Source organism: Plectropomus leopardus, chromosome 20, assembly GCF_026936395.1.
Source record: "Plectropomus leopardus strain MGB_pleo_1.0 chromosome 20, ASM2693639v1, whole genome shotgun sequence".
NCBI lineage: Eukaryota > Metazoa > Chordata > Actinopteri > Perciformes > Serranidae > Plectropomus > Plectropomus leopardus.
The window spans coordinates 28,780,819-28,806,024 of NC_142195.1; the positions used below are offsets into that span (position 1 = coordinate 28,780,819).

Genomic DNA, 25,206 nt, shown 5'->3' on the forward strand with positions numbered 1-25,206 from the left:
TTCCCATCAGTCCTCTCCAAGAACAGCAAACCCATCCATACCACCATCCTCAACCCTCACGTGCACATGATCGGGGACGACGCCGCCTGCATCGCCTACATCCGCCTGACGCAGTTTGTGGACGGGCAGGGCCACCCCCGCTCCAGCCAATCAGAGGAGACCAGAGTATGGCACCGCAGGGACAGCCGGTGGCAAAACGTCCACTTCCACTGCTCAGGAGCTCCCGCCGCCCCGCTGCAGGGATGAGGTACGAAAACCAGCCGAGCTCCGCAGGAAGACGGAAAAACGAGCGCTACGGGATTTTCTGGGATTTAGGACGTAACTTTGGTTTTGGGACGTTGCTAGGATTTTATGATATTTATAGGATTTCAGGATGTTTCTATGACTTTCGGACATTTCTAAGATTTTAGGAGATTTCTCAGATTTTAGGACGTTTCTAGGATTTCAGAAACTTTTTAGGATTTTAGGAAATTTCTCAGATTTTAGGACATTTCTAGGATTTCAGAAACTTTTTAGGATTTTAGGACATTTCTAGGATTGAAGGACATTTTTTAGGATTTTAAAGCTTTTCTCAGATTTTAAGACTTCTCTACATTTTCAGGACATTTCTAGTATATTAGGATATTTCTAGGATTTTAGAACATTTCTAGGATTTAAGGATGTTTATCAGATTTTAGGACATTTCTATGAGTTTAGGTCATTAGGGGCTTAGCCATGACCGCTGTATGGGGGATCCGCCTTATACATTTTCCAAAGATTTTAGGACATTTTAAGGATTTTAAGGCATTTCTCAAACTTTGGGGAGGTTTTCAAGATTTTAGGTCATTTCTAGGATTTTAGGTCATTTCTAGGATTTTAGGATGTTTCTAGGATTTCAAAGGTTTCTTGGATTATGAGACAAAGCTTAGGAAGTTTTCGAGATTTTAGAAAGTTTTTGTGATTTTTAAGACATTTTTACAATTTTAGGACACATCCAGGATTTCATGCAATTTCTAGGATTTTAGAATATTTCTTAAATTTTAGGACATTTATAAGATTTTATGACACTTTGAGGATTTTAGAACTATACTTAGATTTTGAGACATTTCTAGCGTTTGGGGACATTTTCAGGATTTTAGGACATCAGTGTCTTATCTGTCGGGGGTGTGGGGGATCCTCCACTGGCACTTTTTTTAATCAACAATCTCTATTTTGACGCTGTTTTATGCTCTCTGACACCTTATGGAGACTAAAAGTAAAAAACTATTCTCAGAGAGAATCACTTTATTTTTATTGTGAGTTAGAAAATGTTTGGGGGGCCACGCAGGACCCTATCAGGGGCCAGATTTGGCCCACAGATTGTAATCTGAGTATCTGATAAATAGCACTTACAGGTAAGAGGAAGAATATTTAGATTTGGGGATGAACTTTGATGAACTTTTCCTTTAAGTGCGTCTCTTTTCTCTGCAGGTGCATGATGAGGAGTCCGAGAGGAGCCGAGGAGGAGTCGGCGGATAATAAAGAGAGAGCCCATCAGCTCTGAGAGAGACGTGCAGGTGGATGGAGGGTGTCTTTGAGGAGTCTGAAGATTTCGGGGTCGCCGTCCTGCACTCTGCACACCCACCTCGCTCCTCTCTCTCTCCGCCTCTACAGACAGTAACACGACGCTCCCATCATCACAGCAGAGGGCGAATCAGCCAAAAAATACATACATAAATAAAAAACTTTAGCCTGCGCCTTGTCGACGCTGCAGCCGCCCTCCTGAAATTTAACCCTTTTACTTCTTCTAAATTATTGTTACTTCTAGTATTATCCTGGCTGCAGTCTGTTGTTGTGCTCTTTCAACTGTACAGTATATTTATTAGTCATTTTAAACCTCCTCCTTCTTCTTTTTTAACGACGAGCATGACTCCTACCGTGTTCGTATTACCAGTGGCTGTTTTTTCTGCACGACTAAGGCTGCCTGTGTGAAATGAACAAACTGCACCACGAGTCTCACACAGAGAGACACCGGTGGGTGTATTTAATCACCTGTTTTGTTATTCAATGGAGCTCTTTTGTTTATGTTTCCCTCCTCCGTCCCCTCCTCTTCCTCTGGAGTGTAGTTGACCCCTGAGCCGACGCCCGTGTGTGTTGATCGGGCCCCTCTGAGCCGCAGCAGCATGCTAACATATTACCGTCGTTCTTACTTCTCTATGTACTGAACATTTGCAAGCTAAACTACTGAAATTATGACAATGGTTGAAGCGATAGTATCACGCCGTTTATGTACATTTTCCAGTCTCATCGTGGTGAACAATTATGCTGTAGATGGTATTTAATTGCATGATATTCCGAGTTAATAACATTGGTGAGTTGGGTGTTATCGTGCATTTTGTTGATTTTTCTCTTTCTGGACTGAACTGCTGGAGCTATAATCTATTGCCTCTATTTTCTGGGCTTTGTAAGTGCATAAACTATTTTTTGTGTTCATATGATCGTGTAGTATGCGAGGATTTCGGTGAGGACCAGGACTGAATATGCCTTTTTAAGAGAAATGTCTGGATGCGGATCAGTTGTAAAAATGGCTCTTTAATGTAAAGGAAATAGATCTAAATTTAATGACGTTTATTTTTTAGAGCACATCACACTGAAGAAAATGTCGAAAATTCAGATTTCACATCAGGGTCTTGCAGCTTTGCAGCTTTTTACTTCGCAAAAAAGACACAAAAATACATTTTAAATTGTATTATAAATAGCTAAACAGTGCAGTGGTATTACAGATGTATATGCAAAAATTACATGCATCAAGAGTGAGTGCAAAATGACTTGAAACCCAAAATTAAGTCTCAAAACAGCTTTTAATTATTTGCATTAAAAAAAAAAGATCTGTTAATGGTTCCATGAAATCAGGGGTGGCCAAACTTTTTGGACTGTGAGCCATGTACCAAAAACATACAGAGACAAAACAATAGTAAATGCATAGTTCAGGGTTCCTACAGTCATGGAAAACCTTAAAAAGCCATGGAATTTCCCAATATTATTTTCCAGGACTGGAAAAGTCATGGAAATTCACAAGCCGTCTAACTGGAACTATTTTAAAATAGAATTTGAATCTAATATGTTGAAAAATGTCGAGGAAGACCCAGTAACTCATTTCTTTTATCAATATGGGTCATTGAAAAGTCATGGAATAAATTTGAAATTTTGGCCTTGAAAATGTGCGAGAACCCTGTCAGTTACAGTGTAAGAAAAGTAAGTGTTTTTATATCAGAAAAACCCATTTGCCAATAGAAAATTCAGGGTTTCCACGGTCATGTAATTTCAAACTTAATATTCCAGGCCTGAGAAGGTCATGGAATTTATATAAATCAAAAAAATTGGAAAAGTCAGGGGATTTCGTTTTGTGTTATGAAATTATTGCAGTAATTTGCTTTGATGGCCGTGGGATCAAAAATGTCAGTTTGAATGGGTTTCAGTGGAGCTTTCTTTTTATCTGTCTATTTATTTATTTATTATTTTTATTTATTTATTTATTTATTGCACTTAACAGTCTGAATGTAACAATTTTGTTTTTCAGACTTATTGTAAAATACACAATCTGGCCAAAGTTTGTGCCACATGTGTGAACACAGACAAAATTATCAAAAAAGAAAAAGAAAGTGTAAAATGCAGGTTAAAGTAGGCTATGCAATGAACATACAGGGACATTTATCAGAAATATGCTGATATTTATATATTTTTAAATTCACCGTGGCCTGTCCGAAAACAGGCCGCAGACCGCAGTTGGCTCACAGGCCGTAGTTTGACCCCCCTGCTTTATATTGTGCCAAAAAAGTCTCAAAAACAGCAGCTCTTTTTCCAGCTTGTGTTGTGACAGTGCACCAAGCTCTCCTCCAGAGGGCGCCAACATCCAAAAACAGACTTTGACAGTACGTCTGAGTCAAAAACGGTTTAAAATACAGATGTGATCAGAGCACAGCGAGGACTGTGGTGCTGATGACCCCTGAATCTGATCAGAAGAAAGTGAGGAAGAAAAATCTATTCAGACAGTCGATTCAAGACTTCACTTACTTTATTTTAATCATCATTTACAGTATTTACAATTGTTTTGGCTCAGGTTTTACAGGAAGGCGTTGAACTCATCGGCCTTAATTATATTAAAATGTCTTAAATCAATGTTTCAAACGTCTCAGTCGTCAGATCCTCAGGCACTGGTTGGAATAGGACGCTGCATTGCTGAAATCTCATAATTTGTAACAACTTTTATTTATTTTTTTTAAGATTATGTACTGAATCCCATTTCTTAAATTTGTCAATGTGGAAATTAAAGCAGTTGAATCCCAAATGCAGATAGAGAAACACAAGAAAACTCACCAATAAATTTCATATTTTCCCCCTGATTTCTCCCAGATCTAACTTTTTCACAAGACTAAATATGACATGTTTTTTAAATAAACATTACTGCAAAATTTTCCTTAACCATACGTTTAATCAAATAATTAATTAATCATTAATTTGTCTTTATTTTTGATTGTTTGAATTTTTTTTTAATTTCATCCTGAGTGGCATTAAAAGAATCTTAAAAAGTATAAATTAAACTTGCCCTAAGCCAAAGCAATAAAACAGTATTTAAGTAGAAGTAAGTAAGTGTTACTGCACTCAGAATTTCACATTAGTAAAAGTACAAAATTAAGTCTTTGAAATATTAAATTTAACTCACCTTAAGCTGTAAGAACCCTGTTATTTACAAAATAAAGCAAATTAGAGTTCAGAGAGGGAAGCAGGATAAAAACAACCAGCACTACAATGAGATAAAAATATTTTAAATAAACTAATAAAATATATTACAATTATGTTATTACATTTACTTAGTTAACAAAGCTTATTATGTAAAAATGTTGCGATCCAAAAAGTTTACGCCCTTTAAAAAAAGGGGGGAATAATGATCACAAACATGATGTTTCCTTTTATTTTGCAAAAATATATCAATTTACAGAGAGGAAAACATCCTTTTGTAAAGAGAGACAAAATTTCTATTTTGTTAAATATTATTCACCAAAAAACTCAGTAAATAAAACAAAAATCATTTAAGTTCATGAAAATGCATTACACAGATGCAAACACACTAATTCTAATTTTATAGATTAATAATTAAAAATAAAGATGTTTTAATCCTTAAACTTGTGCTAATAAGAGCTGTTTGTATTCTGAGTTGTGAAAAATTGATTGATGATTTCATGTTTTGTATTTTAAGTATGGACAGTATTTTGTGGTTAACTGTAAGAATTTATTTTGTTCATTGAAAATGAGCCAAATCAACTGAAAAATACTGCAAAACAAACTTTTCATCACAATGAATCCTGTTTTTAAGTCTCAGCGTGAGCAAATTATCATCAGACAGACGCTCGGCAGGATAATTTGGGTGTATTTTCTCACCATTTTCACCACTAAAACTCCCGAACGAACTCCCCGTCCAGTCTAAACCCTCATAGTGTCAGTGCTCTAATAGGATTACGGCTCACTTCGAGCCATTTCCCCTCAAGCAAACAATCCTGATTCCATTAATTAGTGTTTGGCCGGGGCGTGACGTCTGGGCTGCAGCTCAAACGCTGTTTTAACTGCTTCAGAAGAGCAGAGAGGAGACGACGGAGTAACAGAACGCCACTGTGTGTAAAACGAAGCTTCTCTGGGTTGTTTTTAAAACTTTTATTATAACTGATAATAATGATGACGATGGTGTGCATTCCAAGTCTTATCGATATTAAAAATGTGATCAGATGTAATCAGTGTGTGAACCAATAAAATGACAATGCAGAGAGCGCATCACTCGTCTCTCTTATCTCGACTCGCCGCCCGCAGGAGGACGTGTTGATATTTGTTTGTTTGTTTTTATCTCTGGGGTGATTTCGTCGGTTGATTGCAGTCAGAGGCCGAGAGCAGAGTTCAACCTGAGGGAGGAGAAACAATAAATCAATAAGGGATCAATAAAGGGAATCAGCAGGTGCTGATCTAAAGATGGTAAAGAGAAGATACAGTGGTGCAAAGTAATGCTTTTACTGTTGTTGTTGTTTTGGGTTTTTTTTGGCACGAACGTCCACTTTGCATCAAATATTAACTGATAAGAATTTGGTGGTCAAATGTAACAGGTCAAGGTCACTGTGACCTAATCCGATGCATTTTCGTTAGCGCCATATCTCAAGGACACCTTGAGAAAAATTTGCTCAAATTTGGCACAAACATCAACGTTATCTCATGGATTAACTGATGAAAATTTGATGGTCAAAGGTGAAAGGTCAAGGTCCCTGTGACCTCATTCGATGCTTTTTTGTTAGTGCCATATCTCAAGGACCCCTTGAGAAAATTTGTTAAAATTTGGCAAAAACGTCCACTTGGACTCAAGGATGACCTTATTACAATGTGGTGGTCAAAGGTCAACGTTACTGTAATATCTGACACAGTCTCTTGCGTTATGGGATTTGTTCAAATTTGGCACAAACGTCCACTTTGTGTCATGTATGAACTGACAAGAATTCGGTGGTCAAAGGTGAAAGGTCAAGGTTACTGTAACCTTGTCTGATGCATTTTCAAGGACACTGAGAAAATTTGTTCAAATTTGGCACAAACATCCATACAGAGATGGAGAGATTTTTCTTTCATAATGCACGTCAAGAAGAAGTCGAAATGTCGAAAATAAAGTTGAAATGTTAAGAAAAAAAGTCAAAATTTAGAGAATAAAGTCAACCTTTTGAGACTTACAAACAGTGCATGTCACATGTTTTACAGTGTGTCCAAAAAAGACTGATACTACTATTTATGTACATAAAAGTACATGGAACAATAGTACAAATATTGTGCATCGTATGTGATTTCTCTGTATAAAGCAGCTGAAACTGTCTCCACGTGGAACACTGATACTTTAGTACTAATATCACCGAGAGTCAGATATCAGTCACAGGAGACACTTTACTGCAGAGAGTACTTTTACTGCTGATACTTCAAGTACATTTTTTTATCTTGTCCTCTCTCTGAAGTAAGATGTGGATAAAGAGATCTGATGGTGATGTTGTCAGTTCATTAACTTGCTCTTTACACAATCAGGACAGAGGTTGATGTTTATTACTTTGTTCTCTGCAGTGAACGTAGTACATCTGGCACCGAACCAGAAAATATAAACGTACCTGCTGTAAGACAAACTCCACAGAGTATCTTAAGGTGTACTCTGCAGATAGTACCTTATTTTGAAAGCAGGATTTTTATCTGTGAGAGTACTTTACAGTGTGCGATTGATACTTTTGCTAAAGTTAAGGATCTGAGTACTTCGGAGATGTAAACTCACAGACTCGACAGGTGAGATTCCTGTGAATATGTGAGGTCACCTGAGGAGTCTATATTAGGAGTTATATTATTATAATTATTATTATTATCATTATTGTTGTTGTTATTATTATTAAAATTATTATAATTATTACATTATATAATAATATGTGAGGTCACCTGAGGTGTCTAACTTCCCCCCTCTTAATTTTTTAGTCTGCTCTTTCAATTTTTATTTCGTAAAATGTTTGATCAGCATTTTGTGTATGAAAGGAGCTTTATAAATATTATATATTATATTTTTATAATCATTATTGTTGTTATTATATATATTATTATTACATTATGTAGTAATAATAATAATAATAATAATAATAATAATAATAATAATAATAATAATAATAATACTGATATTTAAAAAAAAAATACCAAAAATTATTTCTTTTCTTTTTTTTTTTTTTAATAAATATATTTTAAATACTGTGTTATACATTTTGGCAACTCTGTTATGTTGTCAATTATTTAAATAAATATATATATATATATATATATATATAAACATCCGTTATAACTGTTGACAAATACTCAAAAATGACTACAAAAATGAACTTATCTTTCTTTACAACGCATTAAACCCTTTAACTGAGTTTATAGTACCTTAAAAAGCTAAATAAGTCCAATTTAAAGTTTATACAATATTTAACCACATAAAATAAAAGCGAAAGTGTTTGGGATACTCAGTTTTATTGAGTTTTTTTTTTCGTACTTTTGTTGTTTCTGTTTTGGTGCTGACGTCACGGGCCGTCGTGACGCAGATCAGACAGTGCCGCTGCGCGCGACTCAGCTGGCTGCGCACACACGCGCCGCATCCTCGCGCTCAGGACGGTCTGCTCCTCGCGCACACACGCCGGGAGGCTGCGGAAGGAGCCACGCGAGCACCGGGAAAAGGTAACAAACTTAAACGTTTGCAAAAGTTTTAACGCTGAGCGGTTACCGGCGGGAAGAGAAGACAAACGCGACTTTAACTCACCGAAAGCCGGAGACCCGCACGTGACGCTGCGGTTTTTTAAAAACAGTTTTAACGCGCTCGAGCGTGTTTGTGTGTGAGAAACATGTTTAACTCGTGTATAAAACTGTTCCCGCAACATAAATAATTAAGTTTCACGGTTAAAAGTTAGTTCAAGTGCAGGACTTTTCAGCTCAGGTTAAGTATAAGGTTTGAATTCAGACATACAAATATATATTTAAAGTTAGTCTCCAGATTATTAATTCAAATCAGTGAAATGTCCCCGTGAGACATGTATGGGGGGCTGGTGTCAGGTTTGGGGTGTACTGTACCCAAATTTTATGGTTTAGCTATATTTAGGGACTGTTCGCTATTTATGAGAGGGTTTGAGGGTGCAGAAAGGGGGAGTCATGTCAAATATTTTTTTCAGCACTGGGGAGGGACTATGTGTTTTTATCTATTCATTTTTAAATAGCTACTCCTCTGAACTGTAAAACTTAAAGGGGGTCCGACAGCAATTTTTATTTTTTATTTTTTGATAAATGCCCATGTTTCCCTTTTAGGGATGTCAGCTGTTTGTTAACCGATACTGCAATTTATTATTATTATCTTATTTATTTATTTTTTTTAAGTAACACTATTTAACCCCTTGAAAGCTTTTGGTTTGAAACACAACAAACAAGAAAAATACCTTAAAATGCTTAAAGTCGGTGTAAAACACCTTGTAAATGTTAGAAATTAATTGTTGAAAACATGTAAACAAGTAAAAAATAATAATTGTATAAAATAATTTAAGTATAAATATAGTTTTTGATATTTTTACCCAGCTTTTTCCTCTTTAATCTACCAACTTCTTGCAATTTGCTCATTGACTTTATGCCACATTTTAAAAGAAAACAAACCAGTGTGCTCTGCATTCAAAGTTGAAATACTTGTGAAGGTGTCTGAACGCAGGAAAGTTGATGTGGATGCAGGTTTAAGATTTTATCAAAGTTGCACTTATTGTGTTTTTGATGGACGATATTTTCAAATTATCAGCAGGGTCCAGTGGACGTTCCTCAGAGGAGAAGGAGCAGCGGAGAAACCAGCCTCATCGGTTCAGACAAACAGGAGCGGTGACTGCTGAGCAGCCCGGAGCGTCTCCTTTTCCAGGACGCTGCTGCTGTTTTCGTCTTCAGGAAGCGAGCGGGGCGAGGAGCCGTGGCTGATCCGCAGCCATGCACCGCTTAAGGACTACAGTTTCAAGGCTTCGGCCTTTAACGGCTGCACAGACAGCACAGAGCCTCTCGCAGACCAGACTGCTGGCGATTGAAGGGGGGTTAAGGACGTTTAAGCCTGCGAGGCGCCTGAACACGTCGGTGGCTGCGGAGCCCTTTCTCAACGGCACCAGCTCAAATTATGTGGAGGAGATGTACTATGCGTGGCTGGAGAATCCCAGGAGTGTGCACAAGGTACGGTGCATCTTTGTGTTTGATGCCACAGCTGTGTTTTGGTTTTTTTTTTTTGAAAAGTTACATTTCCCTCCAGGGTTGTTCACACATGCAAAACAGGTTCAGCGTGTCCAGTCTGTGTACTTTTTGTAAACTGAATTTGTGTACTTTTAGTGTCCCTTCGCCCTGAGTGGACATGGAAAATCTCAATGGTAACGTGCAAAATTCAGCGGGGTTAAGGTACAAACAGACAGTACCGGTCCTCTGCGTGCTTGTTTAGGCGTGTTTGAATAGTAGAGTACTACAGCTGCAAACAGTGGAGCAAAAAGTGAATGACATGTAGCACAGCTGAATGGACTCTAAACAAAGGTACATGTGCACCTGTTATCTTACACGGAAAGACATGCTGAGCAAAGAAGGAAAAAAAGTAGTTTAACATGTTGAGCATCAACAGAAACGTCAAGTGCAAGAATTCTTATTAGCATCCAAGTGACGAAACTGACCAGTGCCTGTCAAGCAGGTTAGGCTACGTGCGATGAGCAAATTTAAAAGGAATTGCCCAGAAATTACCAAGAAATTAATAAAGTTACAAAAAAACAAAAAAAAACTGAAAATGAGCACACCAAAAAAGAGAGAAGTAAAGAAAAATAAACCAAACGAATTAAAGAAAGTGCTATAACACCATTTAACCCTTTGAAAATTGAACTAATTGTCTTAAATTCTTTCAAAATTTTAGGAAAAATGCAATAAAAAAGTTAAGAGGAAATGACCCAAAAATAAGCAAAAACAATGTGGAAAGCACAAGAAAACAAACAAAAAACAAGGAAAATGCCTGAAAAAATGCTCAATAATAAAAATAATTTTGTAAAATAATTTTGATAATTATATATATATATTTTACATTTTCCCTAGATTTTTTTCCCATTAATCTACTAATTCCTCAAAATTTGATATTTACTTTTTCCCACATTTTCAAAAGAAAGTAAACCAATGCGTTCATTTTGTCAAATTCAAATGTAATGTTAAAGGTCCAGTTCACCCAAATTACTGTTAAAAACATGATAGCAGTATCTGCAGGTAGTTTAAGTTTTCCACTTTAACAGCAGCTGTCCATATATATGTTATCACCACCACAAATTAAGCAGCCTGCTGGTAATAACATGCTTAACCATTAATTTATCATGCAGTACATGCATATTCAATATGTACTATAGTATGCATTATTTGAATATGCATTTTTTATTTTTTTAACATTTTTATGACGACTCTGAAAGTCTGTCCAGGGCTTCCAGGTTAATCCACTTGATGATCTTGATCCGTGTATTGATTGTAAATCTGCTGCTGTTCTACTTAGCCGACCAAAAGCAAAGTTTAAAGTTCCACATAAGCTCCGTAACTCTGCGTTTACTCGGCCTTTCTAGTAATTAGGGGGGATTTGTTTGTAAATTTGGGTCTAATGTAAGAGGTTGAATTCAAAAGAGCTATTCAGTCTTGTTATGACTCGTCTGAGGAAATTAGACGTCATTTCTGATTTGGAGAAAGTTATTGCTGGAATGGAGTCAGTAATCTAAATAATCTCCAGGCTGTGAGCGGAAACCTGAACTGTTCCCTTTACAGCACTTACAGCAGTAACACTGTGCAATAAAGTCTTATTTTATTGGAAAAATGGTAGCACTTGGTTTAAGTTATCATAAAAAGTGGTATAATCTGCAGAATAACTATTGCTGCTTTCACTGCTGCTTCTAAGGACAACAAAAGTCATTGTTGCAATGTCATTAAATATATTAACCCCTTAGTTTGGCACATTTTACGCGCTTTTCATTCGTCATTTATTAATAATTGTGTGTGTGTTGATGCATGTGTCCTAAATGTAGTCCAGATTGTGTATCTGAGTGTAATCAGTGAATTTGCAGCTCAGCTCCTACAATAAGTCTAAAATACACTGTGGAAACTAAATAGTTACATTCAGACTGTTCAGGTCCAAAAATGCTCCATTGAAACCCATTCAAACTGACATTTTTGATCCCACAGCCATCAGAGCAGAAAAACAGGACTTGTATTATTTCTGGGTGTCATTCTGGGCTTTTGACTCTGAATTTGTCATTTTGACTATTTTCCACCTGATGAGGTCATTTTGACCATATTTGGCATATGGAGGAAATACATGCTATTTCCACTAGGTGACCTGTCACAGTCAATGTAGCTGCTGATCACTGACATATCCCAGACTGTCAGCAGCAAAAAAAATCTACTTTGTATTGAAAACATTGAAAATAATTCGTTTTTTGTATTTTATTTTTCATCCAAAAACATAGTGGCATCATGACAAAAACTTGGCATTTAGAGGGTTAAATTTTTTTAAAAAATTTTAAAAAATATTAATAATTAGGACTAATGTAGGTTAAAAAAATAAACTCCGTTAAGAAGAAAATCATATTAATGTTTAATATAGTTTTTATAGCTGGATTTTGAAAAGCACATTTTGTGCACAGAGCGATACGAGTGTGTGTAATATTAAAGCGGGCCTTAAGGGGTTAATATCCTTAAGTGTTATTTTGGCGAACTAAAAATGTTCTGTCACACTTGACCTGTAAGCTAATATTCCACCACAGAGGAGGTGAGCAGCGGTGACGCTGATCCCAAAAGCCTCTCACAGCAATAAGCCAATTACTCCCCTCGCTGGGTAGTAGCAAAGGTCAAAGGTCAAACACAGTCCACAGCTTCGGTCCACGCTGAAATATCTGAACGTTCTGATGGACTGTCATGAAATTCGGGTCATACGTCGTACTAATGGATCCTGGTGATGATGGTGACCTGGCCGGGGGCCAATCACTGCAGCCCCAAACATGTTTCTGGGATTTCAGGACATTTCTTGGATTTTGGGACATTTTCAGGATTTTATGATGTTTCTAGGATTTTATGATGTTTCTAGGATCTTGGAGGATTTAACTGTTTGCACCCTTTTTTTCTTCTTCGGGTTTTAAATTGTATTGATTGGTAAACAGACCTGATTGGCAGGCTGATTAAGGTTGAATGGTAATCCATCAGACATGAATCAGAGCTGCTTTAAAAAAAAGTTAAAATGAAAGTCAATGATTACACTAAAAGCAGGATAATAAGAATCAAAATACAAACTTAAAATAGAATAAATACAGAATAACAAATATCCACTAAACATCAGATTATTATTATTATAGTAGTAGTAGTATTACAATTATTTGTATTATTATTAGCATTTTTTTAGATTATTATTATTAGTAGTAGTAGTATTACAATTATTTGTATTATTATTAGCATTTTTTAGATTATTATTATTAGTAGTAGTAGTATTACATTTATTTGTATTATTATTAGTATTTTTTTAGATTATTATTATTAGTAGTAGTAGTAGTAGTGTTACAATTATTTGTATTATTAGAATTTTTATTATGGAATTATTATATATTTAAAATAACTAAAAGTGGTGTTATTGTGCTCATGGTAACGTGTTAATGATAGCATTTAGCTCAAAGATCTGCTGTCGTATTACAGTCTCGTGGAGCTTCTGCGTGCCTGTAGATTCGTAGTTTTGTTAATGTTGCCGTGTTTGTGCATTTAGCAGCATCTGTGAGGACACACTGACATTTTATAATGTAAATATCAAATGATAATATTGCGTTACATGTTGACTTATTTGTCTCCTGGTGTTTTCTCTCTTGCAGTCTTGGGATGTATTTTTCCGTAACGCTAACGCCGGGGCTCCGCCTGGTGCGGCCTATCAGAGCCCCCCGCCCCTCAGCGGGGCCTCTCAGGGACTGACCGGTGCTCGGGCGCTGGTGGGGGCTCAGCCCAATGTGGAGAAACTGGTGGCGGATCATTTAGCTGTGCAGTCACTCATACGAGCGTACCAGGTAAACCACAAACGCACCTGAGCTCATCACTGAAAAAGCTTTTTGCCACATCATTGTAGGCTTTTGTATCAGTGACAGTTTCGGGACGTAATGCTCCTGAACAAACCATATCAGAGGGACTGTGACCACATGACATTTATCTTCTGGTATCAGTACAAGATATCCCACAGTGAAACAGTGAAACAGCAAACAAACAGATTGTTTTTGCAGTAAACTGGTGGGAAAAGGTGGCTCTTACAAACCCCATGACGTGTTTTCATTTATCAGAAAAGATTTTTTACACATCATCAAATCACAGACGTGCAGAGTGATTCTGGTTTGGTTTATCTCACAAATATAAACTAAATTCAGGTTAGAGGATCAAAAATGAAAGAAAATGTTAGTACGAAAAACCATAGCTTGACATGTCAACAAACTAATCTTTATTGTAATTTTTCTCTTTAATTGTAGTAATTACATGCATCTTCACAGCAGGAGGTAACCACATCCAACTGTACTGAGAAGTTTCACGTGCACATCAAGCATAAATTGTCACATCACCTTTAATGAACTTATGGCCCGATAAATGCTCCAGACTTTGACCTTTTCCCGTGTTTCAGATTCTGCTAACATCAGTAGACGTATGTTTGGAAATCTAGGAGGGAGTCAGCAGTTTACAAAGCACAGACAGACACAAATCGTCAAAAGTATTATTATATATATATATGTTTATATTTTATGATTACTATTCATACCCAATGTCATGTATACTGTTATTCTCCATGTGCCATTTGTTTTCATGTATTGTGTTACTATTATTGTTCTTTTAGGATCTCAGAGTAATTTTAAATGCTCTTAAAGTTTTAGGTTTTGAAATAAGTTGCAGGCTGAAATTTATATTTGTAAACTTAAATGTCTTTTAATGCCTGGACCCCTGTTTACAAGCTCTGGATAGCTTATCAGGGTCCCATTTCACACGTCTGATTTCACTAAAATCATGTTTGTATTTGCATTTTGTATCGACTCTGTGAATAAACAATAAACAAACAAATCTGCAGAAATAGGTTGCTAAAAACGGACTTTTTAAAGCATCCGCACACACAAACACTGAGCTTTGTTGCGCAGGTACGAGGACATCACATCGCGAAGCTGGACCCCCTGGACATCAGCTGCGTGGACTTTGACGATGCTCCGTGTACCGTCGGTTTCCAGAACGTTGGTGAGAAATATTAACCTGTTTACTGACGTCTTCTCCTCCCGTCCTTCCCACTTTCTGTCATTTTGTCCTTAAACAGGATCTCTTTGGTTTGTCCCCTCCTGTCCCATCCCACGCCTTTCATTGTCTCTCCTTTTCTCTTTGCTGCTTTCACCCCTTATTTTACGTCCTTTGTCCACGTGACACGCCCATCAATCCCCCTCCGCCGTCGGCTTTTGTTCGACCCGTCGACTCAACATAATCCACCTTACGCGGCACGTATGCTGTAGGTACGGGGTCACCTCGTGGCTCAGCTGGACGCTCGGGGCATCACGGCGCCCGACGGGAAGCCCGCGCCCTCTGACGTCATCACCGGCCACAATAAACTGGGTGAGGAGAGCGAGCAGCACAAACACAAGAGCAGCTGCTCGTAAACTTGCGAAATGCTCGCATCCCGCCTTAAAATACCCTTATCTTAACCCTTTGAAACCTGATTAGCATTTTTTTGTTTTTGTTTTTTGTGTTCATACGCCGTTCACAAGCATGAAACCACAGCAAACTGGTTTGAAAAGAACAACTAGAAAAAAGTGTCCTGCAAATTGCAAGAAATTAGTAAAAAATTACAATAAAAAACCAGAAAATATGCCCTCCAAAACGTTTTTCTTTAAAAATGTTTTTTTGTTTGTTTTTGGTTTGGTTTATTTTTTATTTCTTTTTAATTTAAGAAAATGGAAGGCATGTTTTGTTGTTTGTTTTTTAAGACGTTTTCGAGATTTTTTTCTTTTTGTATATTTTAGATGTTTTTGTTTTTTCCTACACTCTGGACCTTCAAAGTAAAGTTTTTAGAAAGTGGTGATTTTCATTTATTTTGTAATCATTTATGTCTTAAACTCTGTTTTAGCTGATTAATATCATTGATTGTCAGTACGTGCTGTTTTGTCCAGTGTAGTCCAGATAAGACGGCGTGTTTTATGGTTGTTAGTTTTAGAGCTGTTGTGGCTGCAGATCGATGGAGGGATTGTTAACATGTTTGCGTGCTGACGTTAGTATTTAGCAGCTTAAAGCACAACTGTGACTCAGAAAAGCCTCACAGAGCCGCTTGCATGGCCTCACGCTCGTTTTTATTAACGTCTGAATTTACTTTTCCAGTTTAGTTTTCATTAATTTCTAAATTCATGACCGAAAGAGTCACGTTTGGTCTTGCCCGTGTGTGTCCTGTCGTTCTTATCAGTGCACGCTGGACAACAAGTTGTTGTTACTGAGGAAGCAAGATAAGACTGCAGCCTTGGGGGCCACTTTTTTAAAATAAAAAGAGGCCCGGGGCCAATCACAGTGGCCCCATACGTGTTTTTTTTATTTTTTAATTTTAGGACGTTTCTAAGATTTAGGGATGTTTCTAGTATTTCAGAACCTTTTTAAGATTTTTAGGACATTTCTCTGATTTTAGGACATTTTTAGGATTTGAAGACATTTATTGGATTTTAGGACAATTCTCAGCTTTTAGGACATCGCTAGGATTTTAGAACGTTTCTAACATTTCAGGACAATATCAGGATTTTAGGATGTGTCTAGGATTTTAGCGTAGTTCTAGGATTTTAGGATGTTTACAGATTTCAGAACATTTTTAGGATATTTGGGCATTTCAGTTATTACAGTTATTGGTTTTTATGACATTTTTCGGCTTTTTGGACATCTCTAGGATTTACGATGTTTCTAGAATTTTAGGATGTTTGAAGGATTTTAGGAAACTTCTAGTATTTTAGGACAATTGTCAGATTTGAGGACAATTCTTGGATTTTAGGAAATGTCAGGGATTTTAGAACATGTCTCAGATTTTAGGACATTAGGGGTTTATGCACTCCGGCACTTTATGTATACTTTAAGTAAATAAAAACAATTTTTAGTGTGAATTCTTGTATATTTATTGTGAATTTAAAAATGGTTGGGGCACCACCTGGCACCTTATTGGGTGCCAAATTTGGCCTGCGGGCTGTAAGTTTAATATCACTGCTTTAGACTCTTAATTTTTATTCATGTCTTTTTTTTTATTAGTTTTTATTCATGAATTTCTTCATTCATGACCAAATAAGTCATGTTTGCTCTTGCACATGTGTATCCTGTTGTTTTTATCAGCACATACGTTGCAGAAAGTCATAGTTACAGAGGAAGCAAGATAAGACTGCATGCTTTACGGTTAGATTTCCTTTCTTTACTGTTCAGTTTAAATATTTGGTATGTGATCTGTCACTTTTCATTTCTGTTTTTTGACCCACTTTGGTTTGACTGGGTGTTCAAGTGAAACGTGTTTGCTTGGTTCTGTTACCGTTAGCTGTAAACCAAACATGGACGCGTCAGTTCTGTCACAGCAGTGCAAAGAGTCAGAGCAGTTTGAAGAGTGTGTGTTAGCCGCGGTGTGTTATGCACGCCTGCAGCAAACTGTCATTGTGCCCGATGAAAAGGTTGGGCCTCTGAGCTCAAAGGCAGCCGATTGTTATGAGCTGTAATAGGATGTTTCCACAGTTAATAGTGGTATTGTTCAGTTTCACCGAGTTGGTCTTTGTCCCCCGTGGCGCCGAGGTTCACAGAGGTCGGACAATAGGTCGGTGTCAGGGTCCAGATCAGCCCGAAAAGAATAACTGAGAGCGATACTTAACCTGCAGCCTGCGTGTGTTTGTGACTCTCCGTACCTCCAGATTTCTCTCAGTGTAAACGCCGTCTGTGTAAACTCAGCTTCAGACTTTGCTCTTTGCTCCTTCAGGGGGATCTGACCTTTGACCTACATGTGGGCTGCTTTCAGTCTGCGGTTTTCATGGTGAAGTTCACTCAAAAACCAGCTTCCTGCGGTTGATCATTGGCTCATTAGCTCATGTCGGGGTCAACTCTGTGTCGTCTTTTCTCTGGGAAAATGTAAAGAAAGTTAGTATATTAAGCTGCAGGGGTGGTGCTGCTTAGAAAGGAGGTGTGTGTGTGTGTGTGTGTGTGTGTGTGTGTGTGTTGTCTCCGGCTAACCTTTGTTCAGCAGCCAGTGGGATCAAACGAGATTTATTATGACAGATAAAGGAGATTTTATAGGCATCTATCAGTGTACGGTGCAGTAACGTACACAGAGGAACAAAGTTGTGTTTCCGTGGTGAAATGAACACGAGATGCAACAACAAGATACCAGACTGAGAACAAACACGTAGCACAATTAGGCATGTCAGGATAATGATGTTATTGGTGCAATATATTGGTCAGCGCCTCCCAAGCAGGAGACTTTTCCGACCTGTAGTGTTTCCATGTGGTATTTTTGATGTTGCTGCTGTAAAGACAATCACCAGTAACACAGTCCACCATTTCTTACTTTTTCTAACCCTTAGTGCAAGCTTGAATATTACACACTCTCATACCGCTCTGTGCACAAAACACGCTTGTCAAAATCGAGCTTTAAAAAATGTTATACACCAATATTATTTTCTACTTTTAGTTAATATCAGTCCTAATCATACACATTAAATATTCATTCATTTTTTGCCATGATGCACTTTGTTTTTAGATGAAAAAAATAGTTGTTTTTTTGTTGTTTTTCTGATGATCACAGCCTGGGATATTTCAATTTGCAGCACCTAGTGGAAATAGCTAAAAAAAATTAATTTAATTAAATTTAAAAAAATAAATAAATAAGTTAAGTCATATGGTGGAAAATAGTAAAAATTCAGTATTTAAATTACAAAGCCCAGAATGACACCCAGAAATAATACAGGTCCTGTTTTTCTGCTCTGATGGCTGTGGGATCAAAAATGTCAGTTTGAATGGGTTTCAATGGAGCATTTTTGGACCCTAACAGTCTGAATTTAGAAAATTCCAAGATTAAACAAAAATACACAATCTTGCCAAAATGTATGCCATATGCATGAACACAGCCAAAGTTATTAAAAAAAGAAGAATAAAAAATGTGTAAAATGAGCCAAACAGTCTCTGATGTATGTAAATAAGCAAGCTGTTGTCTCCTGTGGATATTTATGAGGATGCAAGTCGTCTACGTGAAGTGTTGTAGTGCATGAAGTGAGAGTGTGTTTGTGGAGGTCTGTGGGGGGGTTTGTGTGTGTGTGTGTGTGTGTGTGTGTGTGTGTGTGTGTGTGTGTGTAAGGGTTAAGGAGGAAAGTCTAAAGATCCCTTACGTAACACAGAGAGCTGACTCTGGCTTATTGGATTGAAAAAGCCGCTGCACTCAGCACAGCACCCTGCAATAATGTGCTGACGGAGACGCACAACACAGACATCTTATCAGTGTTTGGTGCACCCAGGACATCACATGCTTCAGATAAACGCCACTTATCGTACAGTGTCTCAGAGCGCCGCTCCTCAGAATAAAGACGTAATATTTAACCGGTAAACCTTCCCAGCAGCCCTGTTGGCTGCTTGTTGTTTGTGCTCAGCTAAAAGCCCAAAAACTGCCTCTCGCTGTGTCTTATCTGACGAACTGTGTGATTCAATACAAGGGAAGTCTAGTCTATATTTTAATTTATTTTATTTTTATTTTTTAAACCCCTTTATTCACCATTTAGTGCATACATATAACCAAATACAAAGTCAGTAAAGATTATAGATTATAGATATTAACAGAGATTATATGGGATTGGATATTGGCTAAAGGTAAGAAAGCAACAACAATAATCAACATATAAGATACTTAAAAATAAATAAATAAATCAATGAATAAATAAATAAAACAAAAACAATAGGAAAAATAAAGAGAAAATGAAAACAAAAAAAGCAAACAAATAAAGCGTCATTTGCTTGAGTTTAGTTAGTGAAAATAAATCTATATTGTTTTCAAAACATTTTTGAGTTTTTCACCTTAATATTGTTATTATTATTTTTTAAAAAGTGCTTATTGTTTGTAACGAAAAGACAGTCAGAAAAATGATGACTTCAGAACAAATTTGTCGCACAAAATTTTAAGCTTACTGAATTTTTAAAAAATTGCTTATTGTTCTAACTTCTAACTACTAATTCAGTTTTTCCCTGTTTAATTATTCTACTTTTGCCCTAATAAAGGGCTGAAAATGATAAATCCATCATACAGTAAGTATTGTTATAACACGATTTTATGTTTTTCAGCAAAACTTCAAAACATTATTTTGTTCCAGCTTCTCAATCGTTAAAAATTCCTGCTTTTATTTCTCTTGTGTGATAGTGAACTTAATATTTTGGGGATTTGGACTGTACGTCTGACAAAAAAATAAATAAATTTAGAGACGTTTCAGCAATTTCAGGCATGATTTTGCATTATTTTATGACATTTAAAAACTACACAAATAGTTGGTTAATTGATTAATCAAGAAAAGTGCTTATGATTACAAATATTACATTATTTAAAATGTAAATATTCTGAAGCTTATTTTACAGGATTGTCATTTCGTGCCAAAATATCTATTAAATAAATGAATAAATAAATAAATGACAATGTGACTTGGTACTAATTATGAAGAAAATTAAAATAGCTAACTCTGGAAAAAAATTGATTTCAGTTAATTTAGTGCATTAATTTCTGGCAAAATTTAGTATCTTTAATGATTGTATAGCAGATCAGCTGAACATGCAAAAATATGACATTTTTCTAAAGACAATCATACTGTTCAGCCTGTAGGAAGTAAAAAGTTTTATATGCTGAACAAATATTTACTTTGTTTAAAACAGAGCAGTTTTTTAAGAAATTTTACTTCATATTGGTAACTCAACAAAACCTATTTGGTGTTTAATTAATACCAAATTACTTCTTCCCAGAAAAAGTCCACTAAAATTAAGAGGAAATTACAGACCCGTAAAATAAAGCGTTAATTATAATATTTGTATCCACTGAATGCTTATCGAAGCGGTTATGAAATTCATTGTAAGCTAAATGGAAAGTTAACAGTGCGTCACAAAGACAAAGTCAAAATAAAAAAAGAAAAAAAGCAAACAATTAAAGTCGAGCACCAAACGCAGACCCTGGTTTCAGCGTGCTGTGAAGGAGGACGCAGGACTTGCCTGATCTTGTTTTGCAGGTTGGTTCAGAGCCTCGGGGTCCCGATGACAGAAACTCAACCATTTTAAGACTCCGCTCAGTTCAGATTTGAGTCTGCAGAAACCACAAGAGAGCTCCGACCTCATAAGGGATTAAAGGATATAATTACTTGACCGATTTTACACACAAAGGTCATTTAACTGGTGATGAGGAGCACTAAAACTCTCTTAATAATCTAATAATGAATCCAAAATCAATTTTTTTTCTCCTCCCTGCGTCATCTCGGGTAGCTCAGTGACACTAACACAGTTCAGGAGGTGAAATTTTTATGCTTTCACGAGGAAAAATCAAAATATGAGTGCAATCGCTCCTTTTTAGAGAACATTAATCTGCAATTATTATGGTATTTCATTGATTGTTTTGGTCATTTTTCTTGCAAAAATGCCAAAAATGTGATGTTTCCAGCTTCTGAAATGCGAAAATGTATTTCTTTTCATTTCCATTCATTGATTGATTGACAGTAGTTACACTAAAGTCTTTATTAGGGTTACCACAGTCATGGGAAATGTGGAAAAGTCATGGAATTTCCTAATCACGTTTTCCAGGCCTGGAAAAGCCATGGAATTAGTACAAATCCTTGAAAGTTTAGGAAAATTTATAGAATTTTGTTGTATGTAATGAAATTTTTACAGCTGTCTTCCTTTGATAACACGTGATATAACAGTAAATTTATTTATTTCATTAATTTAAATAATTTATTTTCTGTAGCTGTCGACTCACCGTTTCTCAAATATGCGTTTATTTGTTAAAACCTGTTTCTTAATATTCTCCCTCTGCTCCGTCTCTCTCTTCTTGATGCCAGCAGCTGAAATTATGTTTGAATAGTTTGATTTTATATGTTCAAAAACAACTTGGTAAGAAATGTTACACAAATAAGAAGAATTTCTAGAAATCAAGTTATTTATATTATTAAATTAGTGTATATTAGTTATTTATTTATTTTTATAATTACTACCTAAAATTAGATAACAAAACTATCATTTTAATCAATTTTCCATATTTATTTATTTATTTATTTATTTCTAAAAGGTAATTTTCTGTACTTTTTCTGAATGCCTTTCTCATTTCTGGGTCATTTCTTCTTTTGTTCATCATTGCCTTCTTCCCTTGTCTATTCTCATATTTTTATATTTATAATTTTTATAATTACTACTTAAAATAATATAACAACATTATCATTTTAATCCATTTTCCATATTTATTTATTTATTTCTAAAATCATTTTCATGTCATTTTCTATACTTTTTCTGAATGTCTTTCTCATTTCTTGGTCATTTCTTCTTTTGTTGATCATTGCCTTCTTCCCCTGTTTTTTAAGACAGCTTTCTCAGCTGTCAAAGGGTTAAAGGTCATCAGTAAAATGATGTTAAACTGGAAATCAAAGCGGCTGTAATATAATATTTATATTCTCGTCGGGCGTCGTCTGTGTCGGGCGTTTTTCTGCAGCATTTCGGACCACATGTAATCTGACAGATTAGACAGCTGCTCGGGAGTTTAAACATTGAGGATGAAAATAAAGAAGCGGGGATCACAGATTCCAGGAAATCTTTCATTCAGCGGTGTTTCCTGTCTCTTTTTGTCTCTCCTTGTCTGTTTCTTGGTTACGTCTCTCTGTCTCCCTCCACGCCGCCTCCCCCCCTCGACCTGCTTTACATACCTGTGCTCATTTCTCCTCCCGTCGTGTCGCTGCGACAGGTTTTTACGGGCTGGCCGAGTGTGACCTGGACAAGGTGTTCCGGCTTCCCACCACCACCTTCATCGGCGGCAACGAGAGCTCTTTGCCTCTCAGAGAGATTATACGACGCCTGGAGGTAAAATACTTTAAAACGGGTCAGTGGTGTTAAAAAAAAGAAAGAAAAAAAACCACAATAACTGTATTTATAGCATCTTTGACGCAGAGACGCAGTCCAACGTGCTGCACAAAACAAAAAACAAAAATTTAAATAAACCACAGTCCTCCAGCAAGGCAAAATGCCGTTTCACAATGTTAACAAAAATGATTTTTGATCCGTCACCTGATTCAGAGCCGCTCTAGAGATGAAAGGGTTAATCTTTGACCCATGTTACACCCTTCCACCAAGTTTCATGAAAATCAGGCCTGTAGTTTTTTTGTAATCCTGTTGAAAAACAAAAACTAAACCAAAAAAAATCCTCTTTGGCGCAGCTAACAATCACTGAAATGTTTAAATTATATTATTCTATTAAAAAAAAGAAATATATGAAATCAATAGGAAAACTTTACAGCTGACGAGGTGGGATTACCCCAAATGTAAAACCACAATAAAAATGTCTAAAATCAAAATTATATCAGAATCAACTTTTCTGCAAATTTTCGTCAGTTTAGCAGAAGTACAGAAAGGCAAAAATCTGTAGAGTAATTTACATGTTTTTAATAAATGTACAGTATGTTGGGTATAAATAATACTAAAATACAGTATGAAAGGTAGGGTGTTCCCTGATTGAATTATTTTTTAAAGCTAGAGAAAAATTTCCAGAAAACTACACTGTCAAATTATCATAATTATGCATTTAGAATTATTTTAAAGAATATCAATAAATTAATTAAAATAAATATTAATACATTTTTAGGTTTTTTTTCCTGGTCATGTCCCACTTCTTTTTTTTTTTGGTTTGTTTTTGTAAAAAAAATTCATTTATGTTTGTTTGCTGCTAATTTTCAGATACTTTTAAAAATTTTAAGTTTTAAAAAAAGACTCTTTTTCTTTCCTGTTTAGCAGAACTTTTAAGTAACGTCTCGCTGGTTGATCTACTTGTTTTTATGCTCTTATTTTTTATGACTTTTAAATATGCTTTTATTTTGGTTGTTTTTATCTGTTGAGATTTGTTCCAAATGTGAAGTGCGTTACAAATTAAATATATTATTATTATTATTAATTTTGTTCTTATTTTAATTTTGTTTTTTAAGTTGCTCATTAACAATGTGCCCAGGCTTTAAAGTGTTACGAGAACTGAAATATGGCAAAAATGAGGCCACGGAGAGCTTTAAAAGTAGCCTCACTCTTAGTTTTGTTACTTTTATCTTCATTTGTTTAATAGACAGCTGAACATGGAGCTCAGCTTTAAGCTTTAACAGGACATCTGACACCTGGACTCGTTAAACCCTCGGTGAGACGGTTCAGACCTCCTCTCTCTGTCTTCCAGACGGCCTACTGCCAACACATCGGAGTGGAGTTTATGTTCATTAACGACGTGGAGCAGTGCCAGTGGATCAGGCACAAGTTTGAGACTCCAGGAGTCATGCAGTTCAGCGCCGAGGAGAAGCGGACTCTCCTGGCCAGAATGATCCGGTCCACAAGGTCTGTCCCCGTCACATTCCTGCAGAGCAGCTTGAGTGTTTTTTTTTTTGAGTGTGGGGGATTTATTACTCTGAGCCACAATGTGAAGCAGCAGCACCCCCACCTGTCCGCAGGTTTGAGGAGTTCCTCCAGAGGAAGTGGTCCTCGGAGAAGCGGTTCGGTCTGGAAGGCTGCGAATCGCTCATCCCGGCGCTCAAGACCATCATCGACAAGTCCAGTCAGAGCGGCGTGGAGAGCGTCATCATGGGGATGCCTCACAGGTAAACGCCGATCCGTTAACACGTCAAACTGGTGTCGTCCAGGGGAGACCCTGTTTTTAACCCTCAGGGTCCGCTTTAATATCACACTGCTTTCCAAAATCAAGCTTTAAAAAATATTATACGTTAAAATTATTTTCTACTTCATTGAGTTTATTTCTTTAACCAACGTTAGTACTAATCATAAATATCAAATATTATTAATTTTCAGAATTCTTTTTCGCCTTTTAAAAACCAGGTTTTTTTCATGATGTCATTATGGTTTAGATGAAAAAAAAAAGAATTATTTTCAATATACAACAGGCTGTGTAGATTATTATTTTCTTTTTATTATCACAGTCTGAGATGTGTAAACGATCAGCAGCCACATTGATTTTTATTAAGATTTATTAGAATTTTTGTGCAGTGTCAAACCGTCACTCATACCGCTCTGCACACAACATGATCAAATTTTCAAAATCACTAATAGGTTTTTTTTTTCTTTGTCATGTGTTTGGCAAAGTGACCTTGGGACTTGAAAGGCCTTATATAAATGGAATTTATTATTATTATTATTGTTGTTGTTGTTGTTGTTGTTGTTATTATTATTGTGCCACTTTGTTCTTATATGAAAAAACACACACACAAACAAAACAATAATTTTCAATATCCTCCATGCTCAGTGTGTGAGTGTAGCTGCTGACAGTCTGGGATCTGTCAGTGATCAGCAGCTACATTGACTGTGACAGGTCACCTAGTGGAAATAGCACGTATTTCCTCCATATGCCAAATATGGTCAAAATGACCTCATCAGGTGGAAAATAGTCAA

General features: G+C 36.4%; 2 protein-coding genes across 9 annotated transcripts in view; both read left to right on the top strand.

The window, feature by feature from the left end:
* The window catches only part of camk2b2 (calcium/calmodulin-dependent protein kinase (CaM kinase) II beta 2), a 59,153-nt gene extending 53,371 nt beyond the window's left edge, over positions 1-5,782 (top strand). For all 7 annotated transcript variants that reach the window (XM_088070676.1, XM_088070679.1, XM_088070675.1 and 4 more), the window contains 2 exons: positions 11-247; positions 1,450-5,782. In XM_088070676.1, the coding sequence (XP_087926802.1) occupies positions 11-246 (236 nt within the window). In that variant the 3' untranslated portion in view covers position 247; positions 1,450-5,782. The remainder of the gene's footprint in view (positions 1-10; positions 248-1,449) is intronic.
* A 2,322-nt stretch (positions 5,783-8,104) lies between these two features.
* Positions 8,105-25,206, top strand: part of ogdhb (oxoglutarate dehydrogenase b) — a 29,323-nt gene continuing 12,221 nt past the window's right edge. The window contains exons 1-7 of one of the 2 annotated variants that reach the window (XM_088070941.1): positions 8,105-8,223; positions 9,320-9,732; positions 13,413-13,601; positions 14,706-14,799; positions 22,520-22,635; positions 23,987-24,141; positions 24,255-24,401. In XM_088070941.1, the coding sequence (XP_087927067.1) occupies positions 9,499-9,732; positions 13,413-13,601; positions 14,706-14,799; positions 22,520-22,635; positions 23,987-24,141; positions 24,255-24,401 (935 nt within the window). In that variant the 5' untranslated portion in view covers positions 8,105-8,223; positions 9,320-9,498. The remainder of the gene's footprint in view (positions 8,224-9,319; positions 9,733-13,412; positions 13,602-14,705; positions 14,800-22,519; positions 22,636-23,986; positions 24,142-24,254; positions 24,402-25,206) is intronic. The other variant, XM_088070942.1, reaches the window with a different exon arrangement.